Raw genomic sequence first — 27,803 nt, 5'->3', positions numbered from 1 at the left:
TAGCTGGGATCACAAAAGGAAAAAACATACAAACACACACACACACACACAAAACCAGCTCTAACTAGAGGTGTCCAAACTAAGTAAACAAGTGCTGGCTTTGTCCTCCTTTGTCCTTTGTCATAAAAGAAAAAGAAAAAAAAAACAAAACAAAACAACTTTCCATGTGTTAACCAAGTTTCTTCTTTAAAGCATTAGGTCTCATTCTGATTTTCTGAGAAAAGTTAAAATTTTATGCCACAGCTTTAGGTTAATTATGTACATTGGCCATCTTTCTCCTTCCACTTTTCTTTCTAACGGCCTGAGAGCCTCCCCTTAAATTCCTGTCAAAACAATTTTAGTTGTTCATTTTTCTAAGAGCTGTAAGGATCCAGGGTCTCCCTTCATAATGAGTCTGTAAAAAAGCTGTTAATATTCAAGCTTTTCTCCTCCTCCAAAAACTTACACTTCCAGTTAAAATATAATTTAAATTTAATGTAGTTACAGCTATCAGGTTAACTTAAACATTCTGATTTTCAAAAAAGAGGGTTCCCTGAAATATACACTAATGAGTCTGATACCCTGCTTTCTTGGAACCAGTTTATTATATGAATAATTCAAATAAGACTAATTTTTAAAAATAGGGTTATTAAGCCAGTTTTCTGAGGAATGCTCTACTGCATATCTCGCTCTCAGGAAGGCATCTGACAGTGACTCTCTTGGTATCTTCTCACTGTAAACAAAAGGGAGAAATACAAACTTGGTACTAATAGAGAAAGACAGACTCCAAACTGACTGAACACCATCAGACAAAGAATTATATCCATGAGGAAACCTGTGGAAGTATGCCTCAGGGCTCCATCCTCAGGCAGGTTTTATTCAACGTTTATTACTGATTTTGATGAGGGCCCTGAGGGCAAATTCATTGAATTTGTGGAAGACACAAAGTTGAGAATAAAAGCTAACCTAATACATGGTAGGAAAAAAATCAACATACGAAAGACCCCCAGAGGTTGGAATAATGGGCCAAATCTAACAAAATGAAATAGAACAGGATAAATGCAAGATAAAAAGCCTCACTGAAGTGAGTCAGATGAGAGAGAATCCACCTACGCAGGGTGACACCATGCAGGTAACCTTCTAAGGCTGTTTTAGCACAAAACTATACAAAGAGTTTAAAAATTCTGAAGTTGAGGTAGACCTGGGTTCAAATCCTGCATCTGACATTTACTAGTCACACTGGGTAAGTTAGTTAACCTTTCTGAGCCTCTATTAAAGTAGATACAGTACTGTACTTTCCTACTTCGTTTTTGTGGGAAAGTCGTGAGAAAGAAATAATATATGTAAAAATGTAATGTGATGCCCAGAAAATAGTATTTAATCAATAGTGCTCTTTACCTTACAATGAAGACTCCTTTGATATAAGGTTTCCATAACAACTACTATAAAGCCATAGGGAAGACTTTGACTTAGAGGTTCTAGTTAGCAGTAAACCCGGTAAGGAACCACCAGTAATGTATGTATGTTTTGACCACATTAATATAAGTAAAAAGATACAGAAAAATGGAGGGAGCAGTATTGCTCTACTGGTCAGACTATACCTAGAAGACAACTGAATTAATTAAAATATTGACAAACTGAAACATTAAAGAGAAATGATAAATTTTTTTTTTGAGAAATGATAATTTAAAGAGTCTTGAAGTAATGTCTCACAAAGAACAGTTAATGAACAGAGAATATCTACTCTGTATATTTACCTATTTACAATTAAGACTCAGGAGGGCCCCGTACCCTGTCTTCATGTAAACAAAGGGCCATCAAATAGAAGGCAGGGGGTGGGGGGTAAACTTGTTCCAGATGGTCCCAGAAGGCAAAAATCAGAATCAACAAATATCACTCTGTGCAGTGATTTCTACCCAAACTTAGAACTTTTAACAGTATAATCTCGTTAAAATTAAATAGGCTTGGGACACAGTGAACCTGTATAACAGGTATTCAAACCATGGCTATTTGTTAAAGAAGTTATACAAGGAATTCAATTTAAAAGAGAGCACTGAGGGAACTCCCTGGCAGTCCAGCGATTAGGACTCTGTGCTTTCACTGTCGAGCACTTGGGTTTTAAAAAACAAACAAACGAAAAAGAAGACTCCTTTAACTTTCACATCCAGCTCATCCATTCCCCAAAACAAGTCATGACCTCAACACTTAGCTTATTTAATTACTTGCTTTCTGTGACTGGTACAGCTGAGTATATACTTTGAACTTTATAACAGCAAATTTTTTTCTGAATAATTTCTTACTATAGTGTCACTAAACAAATGTCCTACCATAAAAGGTCTCTGTGGGACTTCCCTGGTGGCGCAATGGTTAAGAATCTGCCTGCCAATGCAGGGGACGTGGGTTTGATCCCTGGTCTGGGAAGATCCCACATGCTGCAGAGCAACTAAGCCCGTGCGCTCCAACTACTGAGCCCACGTGCCGCAACTACTGAGCCCACGTGCTGCAACTACTGAGCCCACGTGCTGCAACTACTGAAGCCCATGCGCCTAGAGCCCGTGCTCTGCAACAAGAGAAGCCACCGCAATGAGAGGCCCGCGCACCGCAACGAAGAGTAGCTCCTGCTTGCCACAACTAGAGAAAGCCCACGTGCAGCGACAAAGACCCAATGCAGCCAAACAAAACAAAACAAAAACAACAACAAAAAAGGAAGGTATCTCTTACATCAAACCCAGATTAGGTGAGTCAGAATTACTGCATTTAACAAGTATAAATAAAATAATACTTTTTCTAAAGTTCAGGGAAATTTCAGGCTTATCTTGTTATTTTTTTTTTCTGACTGAAAGCGAAAGGGAATTTGAGGAGAACAAGCTGTAAAAGAAGTTGGCTTATGAGAATAACTATCTTAAATTTCAGGAGAGAACTGAAAGACACAACAGATTACCTCCTAAACTGTTCTGACTAAGGCCATGTACTAAATAAAACATACATGCCCTGAGCTCATCTATATGACTGATCTTCACTGTTATTACAAACTTCAGCTTTTACTTCTTTTCTAATGTATCAATGAGCTTCAACAGAAAAATCTGTGAATTTGAGAACACTAAAAATAAACTAATTCTGAACAAATTAGAATTCACAGTTGACCAAGCAAATGACATTATCTAGTTACAATTCACTTTATAACCTTGGTTTTGGAGGCATTCACCCATCTAATTCTGTATAATCTCTACAGACTAGTTATCTTATTTATCTTTGGAATTCATAAATATCAGGGCTGATGTGTTCAAAATACCATAAGCTACATGCGCAAAATTAATTCACAGAACATAAATTAATGTAGGTCAACCACCACTTATCTGAAATCTTTGGAACCAGATGTGATTCAGAATTCAGTTTTTTAAAAATGAAGGGTACACCTAAAGCAACTAGAGAAAGAAGAACAAAGAAAACCCAAAGTCAGTAGAAGGAAAGAAATCATAAAGATCAGAGCAGAAATAAATGAAATGGAAATGAAGAAAACAATTGCAAAGATCAATACAACTAAAAGCTGGTTCTTTGAGAAGATTAACAAGTTGATAAACCCTTAGCCAGACTCATCAAGAAAAAAAGGGAGAGGACACAAATCAATCAAATTAGAAATGAAAAAGGAGAAATCACAACTGACACTGCAGAAATACAAAGGATTATAAGAGATTACTACAAAAAACTATATGCCAATAAAATGGACAACCATGAAGAAATGGGCAAATTCTTGGAAACGTGCAATTTTCCAAGACTGAACCAAGAAGAATTAGAAAATATAAACAGACCTATCACAAGTAATGACATTGAAACTGTGATTAAAACTCTTCCAACAAACAAGTCTAGGACCAGATGGCTTCACAGGTGAATTCTATCAAACATTTAGAGAAGAGCTAACACCCATCCTTCTCAAACTCTTCCAAAAAATTGCAGAGGGAGGAACACTCCCAAATTCATTCTATGAAGCCACCATCATCCTGATACCAAAACCAGAAAAAGATATCACAAAAAAAGAAAATTATAGATCAGTATCACTGATGAACATAGATGCAAAAATCCTGGACAAAATGCTAGCAAACAGAATCCAACAACATATTAAAAGGATCATACACCATGATCAAGTGGGATTTATCCCAGGGATGCGAGGATTCTTCAATATGCGCAAATCAATCAGTGTGATACACCATATTAACAAATTAAGGAATAAAAACCATATGATCATCTCAACAGATGCAGAAAAAGCTTTTGACAAAATTCAATACCCGTTTATGATAAAAACTCTCAGAAAATGGGCATAGAGGGAACCTACCTCAACATAATAAAGGCCATATATGACAAACCCACAGCAAACATCATTCTCAATGGTGAAAAACTGAAAGCATTTCCACTAAGATCAGGAACAAGACAAGGATGGCCACACTCGCCACTCTTACTCAACACAGTTTTGGAAATCCTAGCCACAGCAATCAGAGAAGAAAAAGAAATAAAAGGAATACAAATTGGAAAAGAAGAAGTAGAACTGTCATTGTTTGCAGATGACACAATACTATACATAGAAAATCCTAAAGATGCCACCAGAAAACTACTAAAACTAATCAATGAATTTGGTAGAGTAGCAGGATACAAAATTAATGAACAGAAATCTCTGGCATTCCTATACACTAACAGCAAAAAATCAGAAAGAGAAATTAAGGAAACAATCCCATTTACCAACGCAACAGAAAGAATAAAATACCTAGGAATAAACTTACCTAAGGAGGTGAAAGGCATGTACTCAGAAAACTATAAAACACTGATGAAAGAAATCAAAGATGACATAAACAGATGGAGAAATATACCATGCTCTTGGATTGGAAGAATCAATACTGTGAAAATGTCAATACTACCCAAAGCAATATACAGATTCAATGCAATCCCTATCAAACTACCAATGGCATTATTTACAGAATTAGAACAAAAAATTTTACAATTTGTATGGAAACACAAAAGACCCCGAACAGCCAAAGCAATCTTGAGAAAGAAAAACGGAGCTGGAGGGATCAGGCTCCCCAACTTCAAACTATACCACAAAGCTACAGTAATCAAGACAGTATGGTACTGGCACAAACACAGAAATATAGATCAATGGTACAGGATAGAAAGCCCAGAGATAAACACACACACATATGGTCACCTAATTTATGACAATGGAGGCAAGAACATACAATGGAGAAAAGACAGCCTCTTCAATAAGTGGTGCTGGGAAAACTGGACAGCTACATGTAAAAGAATGAAATTAGAACACTCCCTAACACCATACACAAAAATAAACTCCAAATGGATTAAAGATCTAAATGTAAGACCAGACACTATAAAACTCTTAGAGGAAAACATAGGAAAAACATTCTTTGACATAAACCACAGCAAGATCTTTTTTGACCCACCTCCTACAGTAATGGAAATAAGAACAAAAATAAACAAATGGGACCTAATTAAACTTAAAAGCTTTTGCACAGCAAAGGAAACTATAAACAAGATGAAAAGACAACCCTCAGAATGGGAGAAAATATTTGCAAACGAATCAATGGATAAAGGATTAATCTCCAAAATATATAAACAGCTCATGGAGCTCAATATCAAAAAAACAAACAATTCAATTAAAAAATGGGCGGAAGAGCTGAACAGACATTTCACCAAAGAAGACATACAGATGGCCAAGAGGCACATGAAAAGATGCTCAACATCACTAATTAGTAGAGAAATGCAAATCAAAACTACAATGAGGTATCACCTCACACCAGTCAGAATGGCCATTATCAAAAAGTCTACAAACAATAAATGCTGGAAACGGTGTAGTGAAAAACGAACCCTCCTGCACTGTTGGTGGGAGCATAAACTGATACAACCACTATGGAGAACTGTATGGAGGTTCCTTAAAAAACTAAAAATAGAACTGCCATATGACCCAGCAATCCCACTACTGGGCATATACCGTGAGAAAACCATAATTCAAAAAGAGACATGTACCACAATGTTCACTGCAGCACTATTTACAATAGCCAGGACATGGAACCAACCTAAATGTCCATCAAGAGATGAATGGATAAAGAAGATGTGGTACATATATACAATGGAATATTACTCAGCCATAAAAAGAAACGAAATTGAGTTATTTGTAGTGAGGTGGATGGACCTAGAGTCTGTCATACAGAGTGAAGTTAAGTCAGAAAGAGAAAAACAAATACTGTATGCTAACACATATATATGGTATCTTAAAAAAAAAAAAAAAAGAAATGGTACTGATGAACCTAGTGGCAGGGCAGGAATAAAGACGTAGACATAGAGAATGGACTTGAGGATACAGTGGGGGAGGGGGAAGCTGGGGCGATGTGAGAGTAGCATGGACATATATACACTACCAAATGTAAAATAGATAGCTAGTGGGAAGCAGCAGCATAGCACAGGGAGATCAGCTTGGTGCTTTGTGATGACCTAGAGAGGTGGGATAGGGAGGGTGGGAGGGATGCTCAAGAGGGAGGGGATATGGGGATATATATATGCACATGGCTGATTCACTTTGTTGTACAAGAGAAACTAACACAGTATTGTGAAGCAATTATACTTCAATAAAAATCTATTAAAAAAAAAATGAAGGGTGATGCAGAGCATATACAGCTTGTTACAAAACACCTCCAGTGGAGCCTCAGGTATCATCCTGTAGTCAAACACACTGATATTATCACAGTGAAGCATAGGAATGCTCACAGGAAGTGGGACAAATAATGACTATAATAAAAAGTATCTTGTCAACTGAAGTGAGATTAGGTTGTAACTTTTCAAAAAAAAAAAAACTTTGTGTTTTGGAATCATATAGAAAAGACTGTGAATTTGTGTTCTAGCTTCACTTCAATATGCAGCATGAGTAAAATGAGAAAGGGTTGACATTTTCATACACACGTTTGATAACCTCTGTCTGGCCTGATAGCCTTCTTTCCTCATCTATTATCCCCCCTCAAAATTCTCTTTGGCTACCAATATTCAGTGGGCTGAATATTGGACCAATGTTCATGATAACATGGGAGAAATATCAAAATCCTACTGGAAATCCACTACTTAAAAATATACTGATATGATAAAGATGTTAATTCCACTTGTGATATGTGTTTATACATAAGACAGTAACTACTCGTAAGCCAAAATAATGTTACGTCTACATAGTTTAGCAAAGTTTTTGTAGATGTCCACTCAGATGCAACAGAGTCTTTAAAACCCTATAAACCATTAACACTATCCTGAATCCTAACTTTTAAAAAATATTATATAAGCTTTACATAAATGGGAACTAAGAACTGGCCATAACTCTTCTTGGCATCAGACTAGACCCAGAAAAACAGATTCTTTTTTTGAGACGCTGTCAAATAATGGAAAGAACAGAGGCTTTTAAGTCAGAAGATGGGGTTCTGAGTGATGTCTCATTATCTACTAGTTGTGAGACCATGGCAAGTTACTTGACTTTTTTAAGATGTGGATTCCTCATCTATAAAGTAAAGATAATAAAACTACCTTGAAGAGTCACAGTGAGGATTAGAAATAATAAACATAAAACACAAAGAAGAGTAACTGGAACACAAGATAAAAGTTATTATTTTTATTATGAGAAATAAAAAAGGAGGAAGTTCTCCAGGCCTGAGAAGTGTATAAGAGGAAACAATTATTCAGATTGCTTTTATAAAGTTTCTGGGACAGGGCTAGAAAGGTGGTAACAAAACTCAAATATTTAAAATATAAGTATTTCAAATAACTTATTTGAATGATTTGTTATTTATAATAAAGTTATAAAAATTAAAATGCTTTAAATTAAAATGTTTTGATTTTTATATATTCACACACTAAGCTAAGAGATGCATACACACTCTTCATATATACTCCCAGAACAAAAATACAGTGATTTTCTTTATATTTTCATTTGCAGAATACTTTATAATTTTTAAAAATGAAACCTTTAACTCTTAATATATCTTTACAGTTTGCAAAGCTAAGTAAAATGAAGAAAGAGAAGCTAGGGGAAAATATTCAATTTTCTGCCACAATTAAGAAAAAATACTTACTCAATTTTCTGCTGCAGCTGTTCAAAAAGCTTTTTATTTTCTTCCTGTAGAGTATTCTTTTCATTCACTTAAATATAATGTGAAAAGAAAGCACAAATTATAGCTATAATAAGATGTATGTCAGGTTCTTTCAACAGTTGCAACAATCATGGAGAATTAGGATTTCAAATTCTAAGTCATAATGTTAGTCAGGGTTAATGCTACTGTTCAAAACTAATTTGTTACTAGGTAGTGATTATTACATCTCATATTGTGCAAGTTCCATGTAAATGATTAACTGGTAATTCTATGTAATGCTTGTGGGCAAAAAAGAAAGAGTACCTCATGTACTGGGGAGTATAGTTTAATTATTCATACTGAGCAAGAAAGCATTCCATCTGGTTACTCAGTCCTACTAATTTCAAATACCATTTATTGAAATAAATCTGATCATAAAATGTAACACTGAATATCAGTGTAATTTTTATAATGTAAGCACACTTAAGTAAATTTTCTTCCTTAGTCATACTCTATGTTTCATTAATAGTTACGTTATCAGTAACTTAAATATACTATTGAAGTAGTATCTCCTTGTTTGAATCTACCTTGACTAAATTTTCCTATCCATCCTTATTTATAAAGCAGAAACTCAGTTTTGGGCTATAATTTCTACCGCTGCCAGCACAAAATTATCAATCCTTGATATTATGTCACTGGTTAAGCATGTGTTTTACTAGGAGGGATATATCAAAGAAATCAAGTCAGAGTAAGTACAATTAACCTCTCAGAAAGAAAGTTAATCATACTCCAAAAATCTGTTAATAATTTAGTGGTTTACAAATCCAAACATATTTTCTTACACTGAGTAAATAAAAATTTGTTGACTATATATCAATACAATATGTGAGGGTTACTAAACTACCTCCTGTGGAGGATCTGGAAAAAAACAGAACAAAACAAAAACCTGAAGATATGACAGTGACCTAGAGGAAAGTGTAGTCTAATGAGAGACAAGATATTATATAAACATATTTTTTACAACTGAAAGTGACAAGGGCATTAGAGAGGTACAGATAAAATACTAAATGAAATTCCAAGGAGAAAAAATGAAATTCCAAGGAGAAAAAGGTTACATTGAGCCATTGAAAAAATCAGGAAAGGATTCGAGAGGACAACTGACCTAGACACAGGAAGAGAAATCCAAGAGCCTCCCAACTCCACCACCACAATCAACAACAAAAACAAAACAAATTGTGAGCTAAAACCCAAGCAATGTAAGCAAGCAGATACTGGTATCAGCACTGGTGGGGGGACTGAACTTGAGATTTCCAGTTTAAGCCTGAACTCCTGGAATGAGCCAAAGTGATCTGAATTCACTTACCACTAGAGTCAGTAGAAAATAACTCATATACAGATTCCCAAGTATTTCAGATAACAGAATTATTTGATAATGAAATGTTTTAAGATTTAAAAGATGGAAGGCTCAAAACTAACATGATAAAAGTGATTACCAAAAATGAGTAGACAGACAAGATTGAGATAATTTGAGCATCAATAAAAATAATGAACATAACTGAATGACACACAATGAATATATAAAATTCCACGTCTATTATGCTCAAAAAAGAGAAAGCTCCATTCATGTCAAAAGCAAAATGAAACGTAACATATACAACACACAAAACGTCATTTGTCCTAGAGACTGTCATACAGAGTGAAGTAAGTCAGAAAGAGAAAAATAAATACCGTATGCTAACATATATATGGAATATAAAAAAAAAAATGGTTCTGAAGAACCTAGGGGCAGGACAGGAATAAAGATGCAGACGTAGAGAATGGACTTGAGGACACGGGGAGGGGGAAGGGTAAGCTGGGACGAAGGGAGAGAGTGGCATGGACTTATCTATACTACCAAATGTAAAACAGATAGGTAGTGGGAAGCAGCTGCATAGCACAGGGAGATCAGCTCGGTGCTTTGTGACGGCCTAGAAGTGTGGGATAGGGAGGGTGGGAGGGAGAAGCAAGAGGGAGGAGATGTGGTGATATATGTATATGTATAGCTGATTCACTTTGTTATAAAGCAGAAACTAACACACCATTGTAAAGCAATTATACTCCAATAAAGATGTTAAAAAAAAAACCTTATTTGTCACCATTGTAGGTAACTATTATACAAGATATTACTCTGAAAACTGGCAATTAAAGGGAAAATATTATGATGTATCATGCCTTTCTAGTAGGAACTACATCCCAAGGTAACCAATAGCCCCAAACTGATGAGGGAGAATTCTTGTTTATAGAAGAATGCCAGCTGATTAAGAATAACAGAAATGGAAAATTATCATTTTGTAGTCTGGAATTAAATAACTGATTCAGGCCAGAACCACAAATGGATATTAAAACCATTAAAGAAAGATTGAGGGAGAATTGTATTTTTGCAAGATTTCAAAGTATCACACATCCATCCTCCCAATTTAGACTACTTGGTGGTACTCAGGGGAAAATATAACTCTATAATGGAGAAATCTGGCCACCAATCCCAAAGAGTGGAATAACCTGACAATATCTATATCCTAATATGATACAATATAAAGTAGACAATTTTACCTATTAAGTACTGCTGTCAAAAATGTTTAATCTGGACCTAATCAAGCCTTCAGATACAATTTCTGTTTTATAGGAAATAAAGAAACAAGATAAAGAAAATGATGAGAAAAATCCAGAAGGTGGCATAATTTTAGGAAAACAGCCCTACTTCTTCAATAAGTCAATGTCATAAAAGAAAAAAATAGGAAGGGAGCTTATTCCAGATTAAAAGACAAATGCAATGTGTGGTCTGTGATTGGCAGGTGTGAACAAAACTGTTGCAAACTACCTTAAGAGGGACAGCCGTAGAAATATGAATATGGACCGGTTCTTAAAGAATATCAGAGCAAATTATGGGTAATCTTTGGTAGGCAAGGTAATGGTATTGTGGTTAGGTATAAATTATCCAAGTATTTAGGGGAAAAATGTCCTGATGTATGTAATTTACATTAAAATATTTCAGTTCGAAAAGAAATGATGAAAATACAGCAAAATATGAACAACTGTTAAATCTATGTGATAGGTGTATGAGGGTTCCTTACTATTCTCCTTACTTTTCTATATTTTTAAGAAATGTCATTAAAAAAAAAAAAGGACTACACAGATTTGAAAAAGAACCAAACAGAATTTTTAAAAATGAAAAATTTGGTTACTGAAATAAAATAACTCAGTGTAACAGAGCTGAAGAACTTAGTATAATAAGCAAGAAAGCTGAAGAAATTACCCAGAACACAGCAGAGTGAAATGAGGGGACGAAAAATAGGAAAGAGATGTTAAGAGACCAAAAGATCAAATGACAAGGCCTCATCATAACCCCCAAATAAGGAGAATGGAGAAGACACAATATTTGAAGAGCTAGTAGCCGACAGTTTTACAGATATGATTAAAGAAGTGATTCAACAGGTTTTGTAATGTATACTAAACAGACTTTTTTCTTAAAAACCTACTTGAAATTGCACTAAAACTACAGAATACCAAAAACTAAGGAAAAAATCTTAATAGTAGCCAGAGAAAAATAATTGTTATCCTGTAAAATAGCCTTATAAAAATAACGGTAAAATAAAAACATTGAGGATAAAAACTGAGGGTTTAGAACCAACAAATATCCTCTAAAGGAACTTTTTTTTTTTTTTTTTTTTTTAAAAGAGAGAAATCTTTTTTTTTTTTTTTTTTTAACAGCTAACATTATTTATTTATTTATGGCTGTCTTGGGTCTTCGTTTCTGTGCGAGGGCTTTCTCTAGTTGTGGCAAGCGGGGGCCACTCTTCATCGCGGTGCGCGGGCCTCTCTTGCTGCAGAGCACAGGCTCCAGACGCGCAAGCTCAGCAATTGTGTCTCACGGGCCCAGCCGCTCTGCGGCATGTGGGATCTTCCCAGACCAGGGCTCGAACCCGTGTGCCCTGCATTGGCAGGCAGATTCTCAACCACTGCGCCACCAGGGAAGCCCTGGGAACTTTTAAAGAATGAATCTCAGGACTTCCCTGGTGGTCCAGTGGTTATGACTCTGCACTTCCACTGCAGGGGGCGCAGGCTTGATCCCTGGTTGGGGAACTAAGACTCCACATGCCATACAGTGTGGCGTGGCCAAATAATACCAGAAGAAAAGTGAGATGTAAAAAGTAATAATAAGCAAAGAAACTGCTGCACATGTAGGTAAGTCTTTTAAAAACTGTCTGAATAAGGTAATTTTTAAAGACGTTTCTAACTTGCAGGTCTTAAAAAAAAAAATACAGGCCATAAACAGTATGTAAATGGAGAAGGAAATGATCAGAGTGAAAGTGTTTTAAAGTCCTTGTATTATTCAGAAGAGGGTAAGATACTATCTTTATATTTTAGGAAAGCATGGTAAAATTTCAAGGTTGATCAAAAAAAAAATAGAAATAAAGAGTTTAAAAAAAAAGTAAAGGATAAAATAAAAATGAAATAAGAAGATAAATATCCTCAAAATGCAATAACTGGAAAAAGTAAGAACAAAAAAGAGAGGCAGGACGAGGGGAAAAAAGTAGCAACAATATAGAAACACCAAGAATTCATAAACATGAAGCCCTTAGTATTTTTATTCATAAAATAACTTTGTTTGGGATTTGACCTCAATGATTTTCCTGTTGCTCATTTTAATGTAAAATTAGTTTTCCTCAACTTTTCAGTAATCACATTGGGGGTATTATTAGTGGTATTATTCTAAGACTATTGTACTATAATATGAGATTAAAAAATGAGTACTTAGGGGATATTTTAATTCTATCATCCCTGTGTCCTTGAGAACCATGATTCTCGGTGTGGAAGAAAGGGGATACAGATGTTATTTGAAGAGGTTAGCAAAAGCTCTATAGTCTTGAATTTGAATTCTCAACATGAACTCATGAAGTATTTTATCTATCTGAAAATTAGACAAAGGATATTCAAACCAGTCACCCAAGAAGAAATGCAAACTGAAGATCAAGTAAAAAGATACTTGACCTGAATAGTAATAAAGAGAATGCTAATATTAAAAAGGTATATCATTCTTTACCCACTGAACTGGATATTGTCAATTAATACATTTTTGCACAAAACTGAAGAGAACGTAGGGAAACTGAAATTCTCAAACACTCAAACAAAAAATTGACTTGTTCATCAATATGAGAATGGGTAAATAAATGGCATCTACACAATGCAGCCATGAAAAAGAATGCTGTCTTATTCCTTAATACCTAGGGTTTTTGCTTGTTGAATTTTGGGCTATTTTTCAGACAGTTAAAAGTTGCTAGAAATCTATTAGACATGTAGACATTACTGCAGATTATTTCAAGTACTACTGGTAATATAACTGTGGATCTCAACTATGTCTATTGAAATGTAATAGTTTTCTACTCATTGATAATCTTATATTCCTAAATAAACTCATGCATGCATTCATTCATACACACCACAGAATCTATGGGTCTAAATATATAAACAAACATATAAACATGTAAAGACTTCTAATATATAGTCTAAAATAAAATAACATATGTCAGAACAAGAAGTATGATATGATCCCATTAAAAATTTAAAAGAGAAGATAGAGGAGGGGGTAAAATGAGGGAAAGAGACAAACAGAAAGATAGATAAATCTGGACCTGTAAAGATATTTATTATATTCTTAATAGTAGTTACCTCTGGGAGCAGAATAACACTATGTTCCTTCTATCTCTTTTTAAAACAATCAGCATACATTCATATATTCTTGCTTGAGTAACCAGAGGACAGCAATATAATTAATAGAAAAAAAAAGTCAAAATACCGAATTAGTTTGGAAAAGAAGATAAATGTAAGAAAATCCTACATAAAATGGTAAGTAGACTAAACTAAAAATGGTATACATGTAATAGTGTGTCCAAAAAAATTGTGAAAATCAAAAAAAATACACCTTTGTAGAACAGTAAATTGTCTGCTTTGTGTTTAAATTTACTAAATATAAATAGTTGAATTAATATGAAATAAAACCAAAGAAGCAAATATGGATATAACCAAAGAAAATTTGCTTCTTGTCTTACAGCTGGTGAGACTTTAAGGCCAACGAGGACAGTATTTGCACAACCTTTCTGTATCCTATTTCTTACTAAAATAAGCATGAGATTAAATCTACAAAAAGGGAAAAAACAACATTTGAACTTTTGCCTAAATAAAGAAAAACATATGTAAACAATCCATCTGATTGTAACCAATTTAATAACAGGTTTTAACAATAGCATACTATGCTTTACATACTTAATAAATGAAGAAGGGAAACTCACTAAGCTCTGTGATAAGTTTAAGATTCTGCTGTCGAATATTTTCAAACTCTTGTTGTTTCTTCCGCATATGTTCTTCAGTTACTGCACAGCGATCACATAATCCTGCTCTTAATCTACAAAACAAAAACAGAACATTTTCAGAGTAGAACTTAAATGTTCTCATCAAAAAATAAACAAATAAAAAAATATGTGAGGTGATGGATATGTTAATTAACCAGATGGTGGGAATCCTTTCACAATATATATCATTTATCAAATCATCATGATAAATACTTCTTAAAAAAAATAATTTTATTTGTCAATTATAACTCAATAAAACTGAAATTAAAAAAATTTTTCAACTACTAAAAGATACTTCTTCATATTTGAATTTCAAGATTTTTATACTTTATGAAGAACTAAAAAATTTACTTGGAAAATACAGAGAAAATTAACTAGTTATTATACCTTTAACATATTTCCAAATAGGCTGAAATCATGCTACATCATTTTCTACAGACTGCAATTCTGTAAAAATCTGCCAATTTTAAACTCTATTCAAGGGAACTTACTTATTGAAGCTCCCTTGTTTTTATTAGAGCCAAAATATGAACCCAGTCTAGTACCAATGGACAGAATTATATCTTAAGCAAGCTTGCATCTGCTTAGCATAGCATATAACACATAATGAGTGTTCAACAACTAAGTTTTAGTTGAATGAATACTAAAGGTCAAAGAATACAAAGTTTAAAAAAAGTAATGCTCTTTTCAGCATTAAAAAAAGACTCCAGTGTTAGTAGAAATTCACAGTGTACTACTATGTAAAAAAAAAAAAAAAAAGATTACAAAATAGCTTTTACTAATTATTTGTGAGTGCTGAAGGGAAAAGGGAAATACATATATTACACAGGAGGGGTGGGTGATGGAGAGAAAGGTGTATTTCAAAATGTTAATACAGTTATCTTGTAGGTACCAGTAATACAGAAGATTTTCTTTTTAGTGTTTTGCTATATTTTTCAAAATTTCTCTAATTTCATTATTTATATAACCAGGAAAAAATACGGTTGAAAAAAATGACACATATCCCACATTAGGAATTTAGAAAATACAAAATCTAAGATAATCATTTTAACTCAGTGACCTAAGTCAATAAGATACTAAGTACGTGAGTGTCTATGGAAGTCACAGCATGGTAGTACATGCCATGACTTTTAAAATAAGGAGACAAAACATGAAAACTATACAACTAAAACAAACAAACAAAAAGAACCTAGAGATTTTTTATATAAAAGTAAAACTCGTATCAACAGTGTTGATATGGATGTAAAAAATAAAGATTAGAGATCATAGGTTGCATTAATAGGACTAAAATTTCTAGAATGAAGGAATAAAGAATTGGGCAACATGGTTTAATTGGAATACATTCCAGAAACAGGAATTAGGCCAATCAAGATCTAAGTAAAGATGACAAAGTGAACATCTGCATCTACTGTTGCTTCCTCCCCAAATCCCACAAAACTACAGTAAAGATCTGTGTATATTTTTAAAGACACAAGACTATGAGAACTGGGAGAATGGGAAAGAAAAACAAACGAATTAAAAGCAAGGAGCTGGTGGACAAATAGAAACTGACCTGAGAATGCTGAATCATAGGCTAACTATGGGAGAAGTCTAGAACTCTTGTCCAAAATGGTAGCCACAAGCCACATGTGGCTATTTCAATTTAAATAAATTAAATTAAATTAAATTAAGAGAGAAGATTAAAAACTAGAAGATTATCCTAGAAGGTCCATCATATCAAAGAGCAAGGTGGGGTTAGGTACAGAAAAACAGGAACAGAGGAACAAAAAAGACTTGAAACATATAGAAAGCCAAACGACTAGCATAAATCCAACCATATCAATAACATTAATCATGAATTGATTAAACATTCCAATCAAAAGGCAGAAACTGTCAGACAGGACAAAAAAAAATAAGATCTAACTATATGCTGTCTACAATAGACACACTTTAGATCTGAAGATACAAATAAGCTGAAAGCAAAAGGATGGAAAAAGAAATACCATGCAAACAAAAACCAAAAGAGAGCTGGTTATTAATTAATTAGTATCAAACAAAAGAGACTTTAAGGTAAAAGTGTTACTAGAGACAGAGAATTCTATAACAAAAGGGTCAATTCATTAGAGATATAACAATTAACATTTAACACAAAAGCCCCCAAATATGCAGAGCATGCATTCAACACGAAAGCCCCCAAATACACAGAGCAAAAACTGACAGAACTGAAGAAAGAAATATATAAATGCATCAATAACAGTTATAGACTTCCACTCTCAATAGTGGATAGAACAAGACAGACAGAAAATCAGCATAGATATAGCAGACTTGAACACACTACCACCTAAACCTACCTGACATCTACAGAACACTCCAGCCAACAACTGCAGAACACACATTCTTCTCAAGCACACTTGGAACATTCTCTAGGACAGACCATTTTCTAGGTCACAAAACAAGTCTCAATAAGTTTAAAAGCACTGAAATCAGACAAAGTATGTTCTCTCACCACAATGGAATTAAATTAGAAATCAAAAAAGAAGGAAAATCTGGAAAATTCACAAATATGTGTATATTAAAAACAATGCACTCCTAAATAAGCAATAAGTTAAAGAAGAAATCACATGGGAAATTATAATAATAGGGCTGTAGCTGAGTGCCCCAGTCTAAAATCCTACCCAGGTCAAAGGATAGCTCCTCATTTTCTTATTGAAAAGTAAAGCTCCCATAACATATACAGAGTCCTCAGTTGACTTTCCTATTCATAGGAAAACTCCTGGGGGAGGGAGAATTGGGAATGGCCGGGGTAAAACAGATAGACACTTAAAAGCAGAGTACATCATACCAACTAATGCAGAAAATTCATTGCAGTAATACACTACTAAATACAGACAACCAAAGATCACTAGTGTATGAAGCAAACCAGTAACATAAAAGAGCTAGTATCCCTGGAAAAATGAGAAGTGATGTTGACATGAAACAAGAAAAGGGTACACATACACACATGTACATATAAACGATCAACAAACAATAAAAAGTTCTTGGATACTAAACATGTGATTACCAAAACAGCTTCAATAATAGGGTTGGAGAGTAAAATAGAAGAAATCTCCCAGAACATGGAAAAAAACAAGTAACAGAAACAAGACAAAAGATTGTAAAGGATCAGTTTATGACTAAGAAGTGCTCCATAAAGAGAGAACCTACAAAAATGGAGAGAGGAAATAATAGACAAAAATAGTCTCTTAAGAGATACTAGTCTTCAGGTTAACAGGATGACTGGACAGCACAATGAAGGAAACACACACACACACACACACACACACACACACACACCATATGAAATTCAGAATTAGGATAAAAAGATCTTACATTCCAGAATGGGAAAAAAATCTATTACCTATAAAGGAATGAACATTAGAATGATAGCTCTGGATGCTCACAGACAATGAGAAAATGCCTTCAAAGTTTTGAGGGAAAACTATTTTCAACCTAGAATTTTATATCCAGTCAATATACCATCTAAATGCAATAGTAAAATAAAAACATTTTCTCAGATATGCAAGACTCTTTGAAAATTTACTTCCTGTGCATTTTAAAGCAGTTACTTGTGGGTGAGCTATAAGGAAAAAAAAAAAAAAAGGAAAAACAGGCCCACATTTTTCCAACCATATATACTAGTATATCTTCAAGGTCTAAAATAGTGCCTGGCACAAGACAGGAGCTCCATAGATATTTGTTGACTAACATGAGTTGAAAGAAATAATGGAATTAATGTAGGGATCCAGTGAGAGAAATTCCAGAACTGATGTTGTAGGATAGCCTAGAAAGTAAATGGTCCAAATTAGTACAGGAAGTTTTTCAGCCCAAGAAGTATGTCTTCAAGAAAAAGAACAACAAAAAAGATTATAATCAAATAGAATAACAGGCATTAAATAATATTAATGACATGATGAGGAAAACATTTCTAATCTCACTAAGAAAAAAGGTAGTTAGAAATTCTAAAAACAACAAAGCAAACTTATACAAGTACGTCTTTATCATAATACAGTTATAGGATGACTTGAGCAACTGATTTGGGACAGAGTAGAAAAGAATCTATTTGACCTGGACATTAGAAACACTCTCCTTGAGTGGCACAGGGGTCATGACAATGGATCTATAGAGAAGGAAATGAATCCTGGCTCAGCAGTGAATAGTCAATAAGTAAACATTGTTCATTATTTTCCAACTTCTACAATTAACTTGTAAACAAAATACAAGGGATTGAAATCTGGTAACAGAAAAGAACGTAGCAACTATCAACTTTGTCAATATTTATAGGTTATTGGTTCAGCTGACACAAGGCAGAAGGTAGAAAGAGAGGAAGAGTGATGCAGGTAAGGGTGAAAGCATCAGTATCCTCCTGTGATACAGAGGTGAGTTCAGGGAGACTGTTCAGACATCTCTCTCTAAAATATCTTCATGTAAATATGTATATCTGCATAAATGTATGTATTAAGGTCCAAAAATAAAACAGCACTAAAATAACTTCAAAAATAGGTGAGGGAGAGAAAAATTATTCCTCTTCCTTTAGCAAGAAGTAAACAACTATTGTCTCAAATTGATAAATCAAGTGTTAAAGTGAAAATACATCATTTAGAACTTTGGAGAACTAAAAACTGGGACAGGCATGGGTGGGAAAGAGTGGAACAGGAAACTATTGGTTGATGATAACTATACAACTTTATACTGTACATGTATTACTTGAATAAAAATTATAAAAGGAAAAACGTAAAATCAGCTAAATAGTACGTTATACTCCTTTCGTCATAGCATTTTAATTTAATAGAAATATATTCTAGTAAACTTTACATAAAATTTTTTTGAGAATTAAGGTACTAAGGACATACACCTTCTTATCTTTCTGCTATAACACTTAATGTTTTCAGACTTTCAAGCATTTCCAAAGCTAGTAGTAAAGTCTATTTATGCCTTTAAAATTCCAAAGGAAATAAGAATAAAGTTCTCTCTAAACTATTCCAAAACCAAGACATTGTTAAACTGTTATAAGAAGAAACTCAATTTTAACTATTGGTTTAAAATACTCACATTTCACTTTTATATTTCTCTTTTAAGATCTATTCAAATTAATAGCTTTGGATTCATGCAATAAACATTCAAATAGTTGACCTGATTGTGGTAAATAATGTATACACAGAACTACTAAGCTAGAGAGGCCAAAAAGAGCACTGACACTGAAAGGTCACTGAAAAACACTGAAGGAGTTAAATGGCATTAATCAATCTTAATTAAGTATTCAAATGTCACCCTACCACTTTGTCATTAAAAACCGAACACCTTATTGTTTCCAAGAAATCAACTCTGATATATTAAAATGTCATAAGGTATCATGGAAGACAACCTCTTGAAACCCTTAGTTTCCAAGTTTAAAAATGCCACAGTATAAACTTACAAAATGAAACAATATTCCCTAACTTGTTTATTACATCTAGTTTTCTCCAGTTAACTGCCACTCTTGATAATACCTGTGAAAAAGAGTCAACTCTCGATTGTTCACTGATCCTAGCTTAAATTTAAATGAATGTGAGAAAACAGGCTAGCTCCTATTCTATCAGCAGGATTCCACTGTTTTCTTCTTGCCTATCTTCAACTGCTGCTGTCAGAGAAAGAAAAAGCAGCCTCAATTTCACAGGAGAATGCAATTTCAGTAGCTATAAGCAGGTAAACAGGAAAGAAGAGTAATTCTACTTGTAAGGGCTGAAAGTATCATGCATTCTGAGTTATATTCCAGCTTGTTCATAGAGATGAAGAAAGAAAAGATTTCAGTTTGCAATTAAAACTTACCAGATAAACAAGTATGCTCAACTGTTTGCTATACCCTAAAAAGATTTCCTCAAACTTACTCATTTTCATTCAAAAAGGGTTTTACTAAACACCTACAGGGAGTACTGTTAAGTGCTAACATACAACAGTGGCCAAGATAATGTCACTTCTTTAAAAGAGTTTACAGTGTACTAAAAAAAGAAAGACAATAAAAAGTAATTACAATAAAGTATGATTCACAACGTTAAAGTGGAAATACAGGGTACTATGAAACCACACAGCACGACTAAGTCGAGTCTAGGAAGTCCGGGAAGGTCTCCTGAAGAATACACTTAAATTCAAATCCATAAGTAAGAAGAGTTAGCAAGACAAAAGGAGACATTTGGTCAGTATTTCAAAAATAGAGAACCACAAATCCTCTGATTATGAGTACCAATTTTCCCTTTTAACAACAGTTGAAATATGAGTTTCCTAATATTGACAAAAATGCTTTTAAAAATATTAAAATCTATCAGACAACTATGGTTTAACTGCTTTGTTCAGATTTTTTTTTTTTAAATGCCTTTTATCTAGTACAGTGACTGTTCCTTAGACTAAGTGAAATACTTTGGTTTCTTGAGGGAGCCTGTAAATGGTTCCTGTAAATAGTAATGTAATAACAGTACTAGTAAAACACAAACAAGCCACATTAAATTAGAACTTCTTATTATCTAATTTATCTTTACTGAATAATTCCTTTCATCTAAACATCTCCTGATGTTTTCATAATATTAGCATAAGAAATAAGAATCACTTCATCTTATGAAGGGTAAACAGCAAGTTGCAGAATTACCATTTAGAAATTTTAACAAAATATACGTTGCTTTTAAAAGGTCTCAGCAAAACATTAATTTTTATAGATCTTTAAAGCTTACTCTAGGATTATCATTCTTACATAGGACAAAATTAAAGTAAAATTTTAAGTAAGGCAGAACTTTACTAAATGTTACCTACTTTGACATTTAAAGGTAGGATTTAGTTAGTAGCAATTTAAAAGAAAAATAACCAAAAACAAACAAGCAAAACAACCTTCCAAGAAAACAAGACTAGATAATAGGCAATGTTGAAGACTTAATATTTCAGAGTACTTGTTTTGGTAACTTTATATCAAGCATAAATACTTTGAGATAATCAGTTAAGTTGTAATTCATTTACACATTTATAAAATTAAGACAACACACAGACAAGGCATCGTCAAACAGTAGAAACTGGGAAGTTTGAGGGGCAAATTTAACCTAATTATCCATTAACTATGTGATCTTGGGAAAGTTTCTTAACTCTTTGTCAGCGTAGTTTCCTCATTTGTAAAATCGATTTATCATCTACCTCACAGTGTTAAGGTGAAGATTAAGTGCTGGATGGCTGGGTATAACGTGAGCCCTCAAAACTAGCAGATCCTACATTAAAAAAATAATGATTAGATCTACATCGTTCTTGGTTTCATTAAATGAAGCTTCATAAAATGAGGGACAAATCTTAAAATAATCCCAGAAGGAAATTTCAGATTTAAAGAAAGGAAAGAAAAAGCATGTGAATAAAGAAATGAGCTACACTCCTTGTCCCACCCCCAAATTAATACCATGTAATGAATTATAGGCCCACCTACCTAAAAATGTAAAGGTGAACAGAATGAGAGGCAAAAGAACATTTAGGGTAAGAAACAGCACAGAAGTATGACATCCACCTGAAATTAGTGAAAATAGATGATAAAAAGAAAAGAATCTAGTTTTTAAAAATTGCAGAATAAAAATGATAATTTTAACAATTAAATATATTAACTGAATAAAGGATGGTAATTTAGAAAGTACTTCAATGGGAAGGGTAGGGGCACTCATCCACTAACATTTCTTCTCAGAATGAGCCTGGAGAAGAAAAATTCACTTAAGAAGAGAAGCACAAGATGCAAAGAATAAAAGAACAGCCAAAACTTTAAATCATAAAGTGAAGAAATGTTCTGAAGATATTAGAAAGGAGTGTCTTCAAGAGCTAAGATGAAGAACACTATATCTTGGGGATGAAATGGAGAGCCAACTGTATTAAGCCAATTTGTGCAAAACATAATGAAAACCTTACCTTGTGATTTTTTTTCAGTGCATTGAGTCCTAAACAACTTGCTAATGATCAACTAAACAGAAAGAATGCTGGAAATAAACACAATCAGTCTTTGAGTGTGGCAACCATGAAAACGTATCTCCTATTGTGGGAAGTAAAATCACTGGCTCCAGCTGTTGTGCTCTGAAATCCTTTACCCGCCAGACAGGTGAACACACCAGGCATCCCACAGTCAGAAGCCAGCCAGTGAATGAGTAGAGCAGGGATACTATGGCTCCAGAACTCCCCATTGGCCTTGCCAAAGCTTTCTTAAAACTGCAGTGCAGTCTAAGACCTTCCTTTTTCTCTCTTTTTCAAAAGGGTTAGATGCATGGACATCTCACAGCTCTCCCAGTCTCCTCCAGCTCCTTCTTCATTTACCTTACAGGTGTGTTTCCCCCCAGAATCTCTGGAATATCTAATGTCATCTTGATGTTTGCTTTCTTAGAGAACTCAGACTTAAAATTTTCTATACTTGGGAATCACTGAACAGAAAGCAAGTTCCTAATCTCTTGCCATTACTACCATTATTATATGGAAGGAAGAACCTCATCGCTTGTAGAAAGTAGTGGAGCAGTAGAGATGAGAGAAAAAAATATGGTAAAGTAAGAGAAGGAAGTGCTTCAATCACTGGAGAGTTAAAGGCTGAGAAACATATGCTCTCCGCCCTTCCTCCTCAATCCTGTACTACATATCCAGAGAAAACAGAAGGAAATGCCGCACCACACTGAAGGAAGAGTAACTGATGATTTCCTCTTTGATCCTGGACTAGGGAAGAGTGAGACGGACAGATGGCTTTCTAGTTTCCAGATGTCTCAGCTAGAGAGAGGGACTAGTCTGGCTGTGTGTAGAGTACAGACTAGAGCACTAGAGGTTGGAACCATATTCACCAAACAGGAGGGATATTGTAAGTCTTTTTAAGCTTCCATTATGTATTTTTACTTGCACTATCTCATTTAACGTTCAAAATAGCCCTGTGAAGAAGGTATTGTTAGTGTCATGTCATATGTTCGTGGCTCTTCTCCTACTCTGGTAATTCCTTTCTCAATCTTTTTTGCTGGCTGGCCCTTATTCTTCATTAAACCTTAATTAGTATGCCCAAGGATTCAGCCCTGAGCCCTCTTCTATGTTTTTCCTATACTTTTAAAGATGTCCTTAGGAGATCTTATCCAGTCCCAAGATTTTAAATGCTGTTTATATACAGCTGATGATTTTCAAATTTGTTTCTCTAGCTCTAACCTCTCCCATTAGTTCCAGACTCACACATGCAACTACCTACTTGATATCTACATTTGGATATAACAGATGTTGTCAGTACCTGCTCGTATCCCTTTGGCATTCCCCTGCTTAAACCCTCCAATGGCTTCCCAATGCAATTAAAATCCAAACTTTTTTCTGATGTCCCTACTGAATTTAGTTACTTCCTACCTTTCCAATATTATCTATCATTCATCCTCTTACTCATTAAGTTAGAATCACAGTGGATGTCCTACTCCTCAAATATTTCAAAATCTATTTCCACCAGAGGCTTTTTGCATTTGTCCTCTTCTTATTTTCAGTTCTTCAAGTGACGGCTCTTTTTTGTATCACTCAGGTCTCAGTTCTAATGGCACCTCCTCAGAAAGGTCATCCCTGACATCCATCGATAGTCCTTCATTTCCCAATGCTCGTAGTCACTCAATTACATAATTCATTTTTATTTCTTCTTCAGCTCTTGTAATCTGAAATCATCTTATTTGCAGGCCCACTCCCAATCTCTGAAAATTAAGTATCAGCTCCATGACATACTAAGGATAGTATTCCTAGCCCCTAGAACAACACCTGGAACGTAGTAAGCGCTCAACTATTAATTGTTGAATTCAATTAAGGAGATAGTGTGAAGTTGGAATTCAAATTCACATCTATGATTCCAAAGCATATGGAGCCTTTTCCCACAATAGGCTGCCTATTCCAGTAAATGTGCATCCACTGAGATAGCCGTCATGGAAGAAAGAGTACTCAACTTTAGTTTGCATCATGCAGAATATCAGATTATTCCACCACTAAGACACAGTGGCGAATTCAAACCACCAGCCTTCCCGTAACATATACAAAAATGATAATAATGGAAAAATATTAACTATAAATAAAGCAAGAAACGTAGTTTGCTATAAATAGTTCAAGTTCCTAAATAGCACTTACAGTTCAGACAAGGGAAAACAGCAAAATCTGAAAGCCTTTTCTAATGTAGAGTGTTAACCTCATAGGAGTGGGAAAGAAAAAAGTCTGTACATGAGGTGAAGTAATAGGCATTATCTTGGGAATATTCAGTAAAAAGAATCCCTAGAATGCCTGAAAGTGGGGAAATATGCAAGGAAGAAAAGAGAATGGCAGGAGTAAGAAAATAAGACAGGAATAGGGCTTCCCTGGTGGTGCAGTGGTTAAGAATCCGCCTGCCAATGCAGGGGATGTGGGTTTGAGCCCTGGTCCGGGAGGATCCCACATGCCGCAGAGCAGCTAAGCCTGTGTGCCACAACTACTGAGCCTGCGCTCTAGAGCCCGCGAGCCACGACTGCTGAGCCCGCGTGCTGCAACTACTGAAGCCTATGTGCCTAGAGCCCGTGCTCTGCCACAAGAGAAGCCACTGCAACGAGAAGCCCGTGCACCGCAACTAACAGTAGCCCCTGCTTGCCGCAACTAGAGAAAGCCTGCACGCAGCAACAAAGACCCAACACAGCCAAAAAAAAAAACAAATAAAATAAATAAACTAAAAAAAAAGAAGACAGGAATAGAATTGTGAACCAGTTTCCACCTACTTAGAAGTAAAAATGGAATGAAAGCATCAGATGTATTAGAACACTGCTACTCTTGAGCTTGTCCTACAACAAATACCAGATAAAGAAACATCATTTAAAGGGTAAATTTATGTGATTGCTGTAATTATTGAAAAAACAAACCTGTAAGTTTGTTTTAATTTCATAAAGTATTTATCCAAAGTTGACATAGAGTTGGTAAAAAGATCATTTTAAGTCTCAGAATGGATTACAAATGAAAACAAATGTATACTCTATTAAGAGGGAAATCACCTCTTACACAAGAAGACCCAAGAACCAGACTCACCGATCTTCTAAAACTTTAATGGTTTCATGAAGGACTTTCTGCTGCTCTCTCAGCTGTTGATTTTTGGTAAAGAATTCTTCTAGTCTCTGTGCATCTCTAAAAGTCAAGAAATAAGTCATTTTTTTTTTTAATGGAAAAATACTCTAACAAGACTATTCTGTCATTAAGAACTCCAAAGCATGATCTCACCACTTACATATTATGAATTTGTTGTATCAAAACAAACAACTTAGAAGGTGAGGTTTGAATATCTTGTTAATCAGAGTTCAAATTGTACTAGAATTTGCTCTACAGTGTTTTTATTTTCTACAGAAGTATCTTCCTAAGCACCAGGTATTCATTATACAATGCTGGAACACAGATGAAGGAGTAAATTCTGATGCCATCACTGACTCAACATTGTCAAAATTGCTATTAAAATGTACACTCGGGCTTCCCTGGTGGTGCAGTGGTTGAGAGTCTGCCTGCCAGTGCAGGGCACACGGGTTTGAGCCCTGGTCTGGGAGGATCCCACATGCCGCGGAGCGGCTGGGCCCATGGGCCACAACTACTGAGCCTGCGCATCTGGAGCCTGTGCTCTGCAACAGGGGAGGCCGCAGTGGTGAGAGGCCCGCGTACCGTGATGAAGAGTGGCCCCCGCTTGCCCCAACTGAAGAGGGCCCTCGCACGGAAACGGAGACCCAACACAGCCAAAAATAAAAAAATTTAAAAATAAATAAATAAATAAATTAAAAAAAAAAAGTACACTTACTGTTATTTTAATTATTTTATCTACATTCAATAATGTAAATAGGTAACTCCACTCATATCATTCCTATTCCAATTATGAGGGATTTATACTTTCTATTTTACTAATTTTTGTGTTGCTTAAACTTTTACCTGGTATTACTTTTAAGCCAGGGTTTACTGTGAAGTAGAAGTACACAAACCCTACATCCTGAAGCCTAGGTTTGAATCTCAGCTGTCACGTACCAGCTGTGTGAGCTGGTGCAAGTAATCTAAACTCTCTGTGCCTCAAAAAATGTGGATACATTAGTAGTATCTACTTCATGAGACATTTGCAAGGACTAAGTACTAATGAATATACAGCATACAGAACAGTACTGGCACACAGTAAGTTCTATTTAAGTAATTACCATTTTGATTTTAGTCAGGAAAAAAGAAAGACACCTAAAATTTTCTTCTAGTAAACTACCTGGTTACTTTCCAAGGTTATGCCGTATTTTACCTCTTCATCATTATATTTCAAACAATCACCTATATAAAGTATGCATATATTTTAATTCTATGAAAACCCATTAGAAATTGAATCAGGATTCTCTGTGTAATCTGGAATCTGAAAATATAGAATACCGTGGTTCAAATATCTTTCCCCAGCCCTCTCAAGGGTCTGAAATATCAAATCAAATAAAGGTGACAAATCAGTCTGCCACAAAAAGATGTCCAAATGACTGTGTCAAAATTGCTAAAACGTAGAATGTAATATCACTGGCAACAAAAGAGACGAGCAAAACAACTAAGTCAAAATGTCAGATACCAATACGAGGGTACTTCTTATATACTGATTGAATATTTGATATTGAATGAAAAGCCAATACATCTAAGAGTGGCCTCCTGCTATACAACAAATATTGTTCTGGTAGCATGTGCATATATATATGAAATTTTGGAAGTAATAGATAGCTGAAGCTAATAATAAAAAAATTTTCTAATACTTCTAGAAAATGTATTTAATTCAGAAGCAGCAGTAGGTTTTCACTCATCCTATTTTGGGAGTATTCAACAAAAATTCAACAGTCAACATTTCTATTGATACATGTGTAATTCTGTAAATGAACCTGTGTAAAAGTGGAGCATTAGTCATGTGCAGAGACAACTATCATCAAAACACAGGTCTGAAGCAATTAAGTGATAGACAAATATAGTACAGTTATTGATTTCTTTTCTAATTGCTTCTTCCAGGTGGGAATCCCTAGGACTGAGATATCTCACAAATAAAACTATTCTAACAATATGGAGACCAGACCTCCTGTTACTGTACCCTGACTGTCTATCATAAAATATACTTGGAAAGGAGAGTTATGGTCATACAGGCAAATCCGAGTTCCTGGTCCCACAATGCAATGACCTATCCTCTACAAAATAAAGCATCCCTTTAATTCTCTGATTACTCAGGAGATTTAGTTACTTAGCCATGCTTCCAAAATGCGTAACCCCAAGCTACCTAAGGTAGGCAGGTACAGAGTAATTACAATATATATTAAAAGGTTGCTAAGAGGATCAAATGACTGAGAACTATACA

The 27,803-nt window shown here is 34.7% G+C and overlaps 1 protein-coding gene across 6 annotated transcripts in view; it reads right to left on the bottom strand.

The window, feature by feature from the left end:
• Positions 1–27,803, bottom strand: part of RBBP8 (RB binding protein 8, endonuclease) — an 83,742-nt gene that overhangs the window by 38,057 nt on the left and 17,882 nt on the right. For 5 of the 6 annotated variants that reach the window (XM_036874425.1, XM_036874424.1, XM_036874423.1 and 2 more), the window contains 3 exons: positions 25,502–25,597; positions 14,411–14,523; positions 8,088–8,154 (listed from right to left, as the gene is read on the bottom strand). In XM_036874425.1, the coding sequence (XP_036730320.1) occupies positions 8,088–8,154; positions 14,411–14,523; positions 25,502–25,597 (276 nt within the window). Of the gene's footprint in view, positions 1–8,087; positions 8,155–14,410; positions 14,524–25,197; positions 25,248–25,501; positions 25,598–27,803 lie in introns of those variants that run through there. The other variant, XM_036874427.1, reaches the window with a different exon arrangement.

Source organism: Balaenoptera musculus, chromosome 14, assembly GCF_009873245.2.
Source record: "Balaenoptera musculus isolate JJ_BM4_2016_0621 chromosome 14, mBalMus1.pri.v3, whole genome shotgun sequence".
NCBI classification, from domain to species: Eukaryota; Metazoa; Chordata; class Mammalia; order Artiodactyla; family Balaenopteridae; genus Balaenoptera; species Balaenoptera musculus.
Note: the sequence above shows the minus strand (reverse complement) of the source record. Positions and strands in the feature narration are given on the sequence as shown.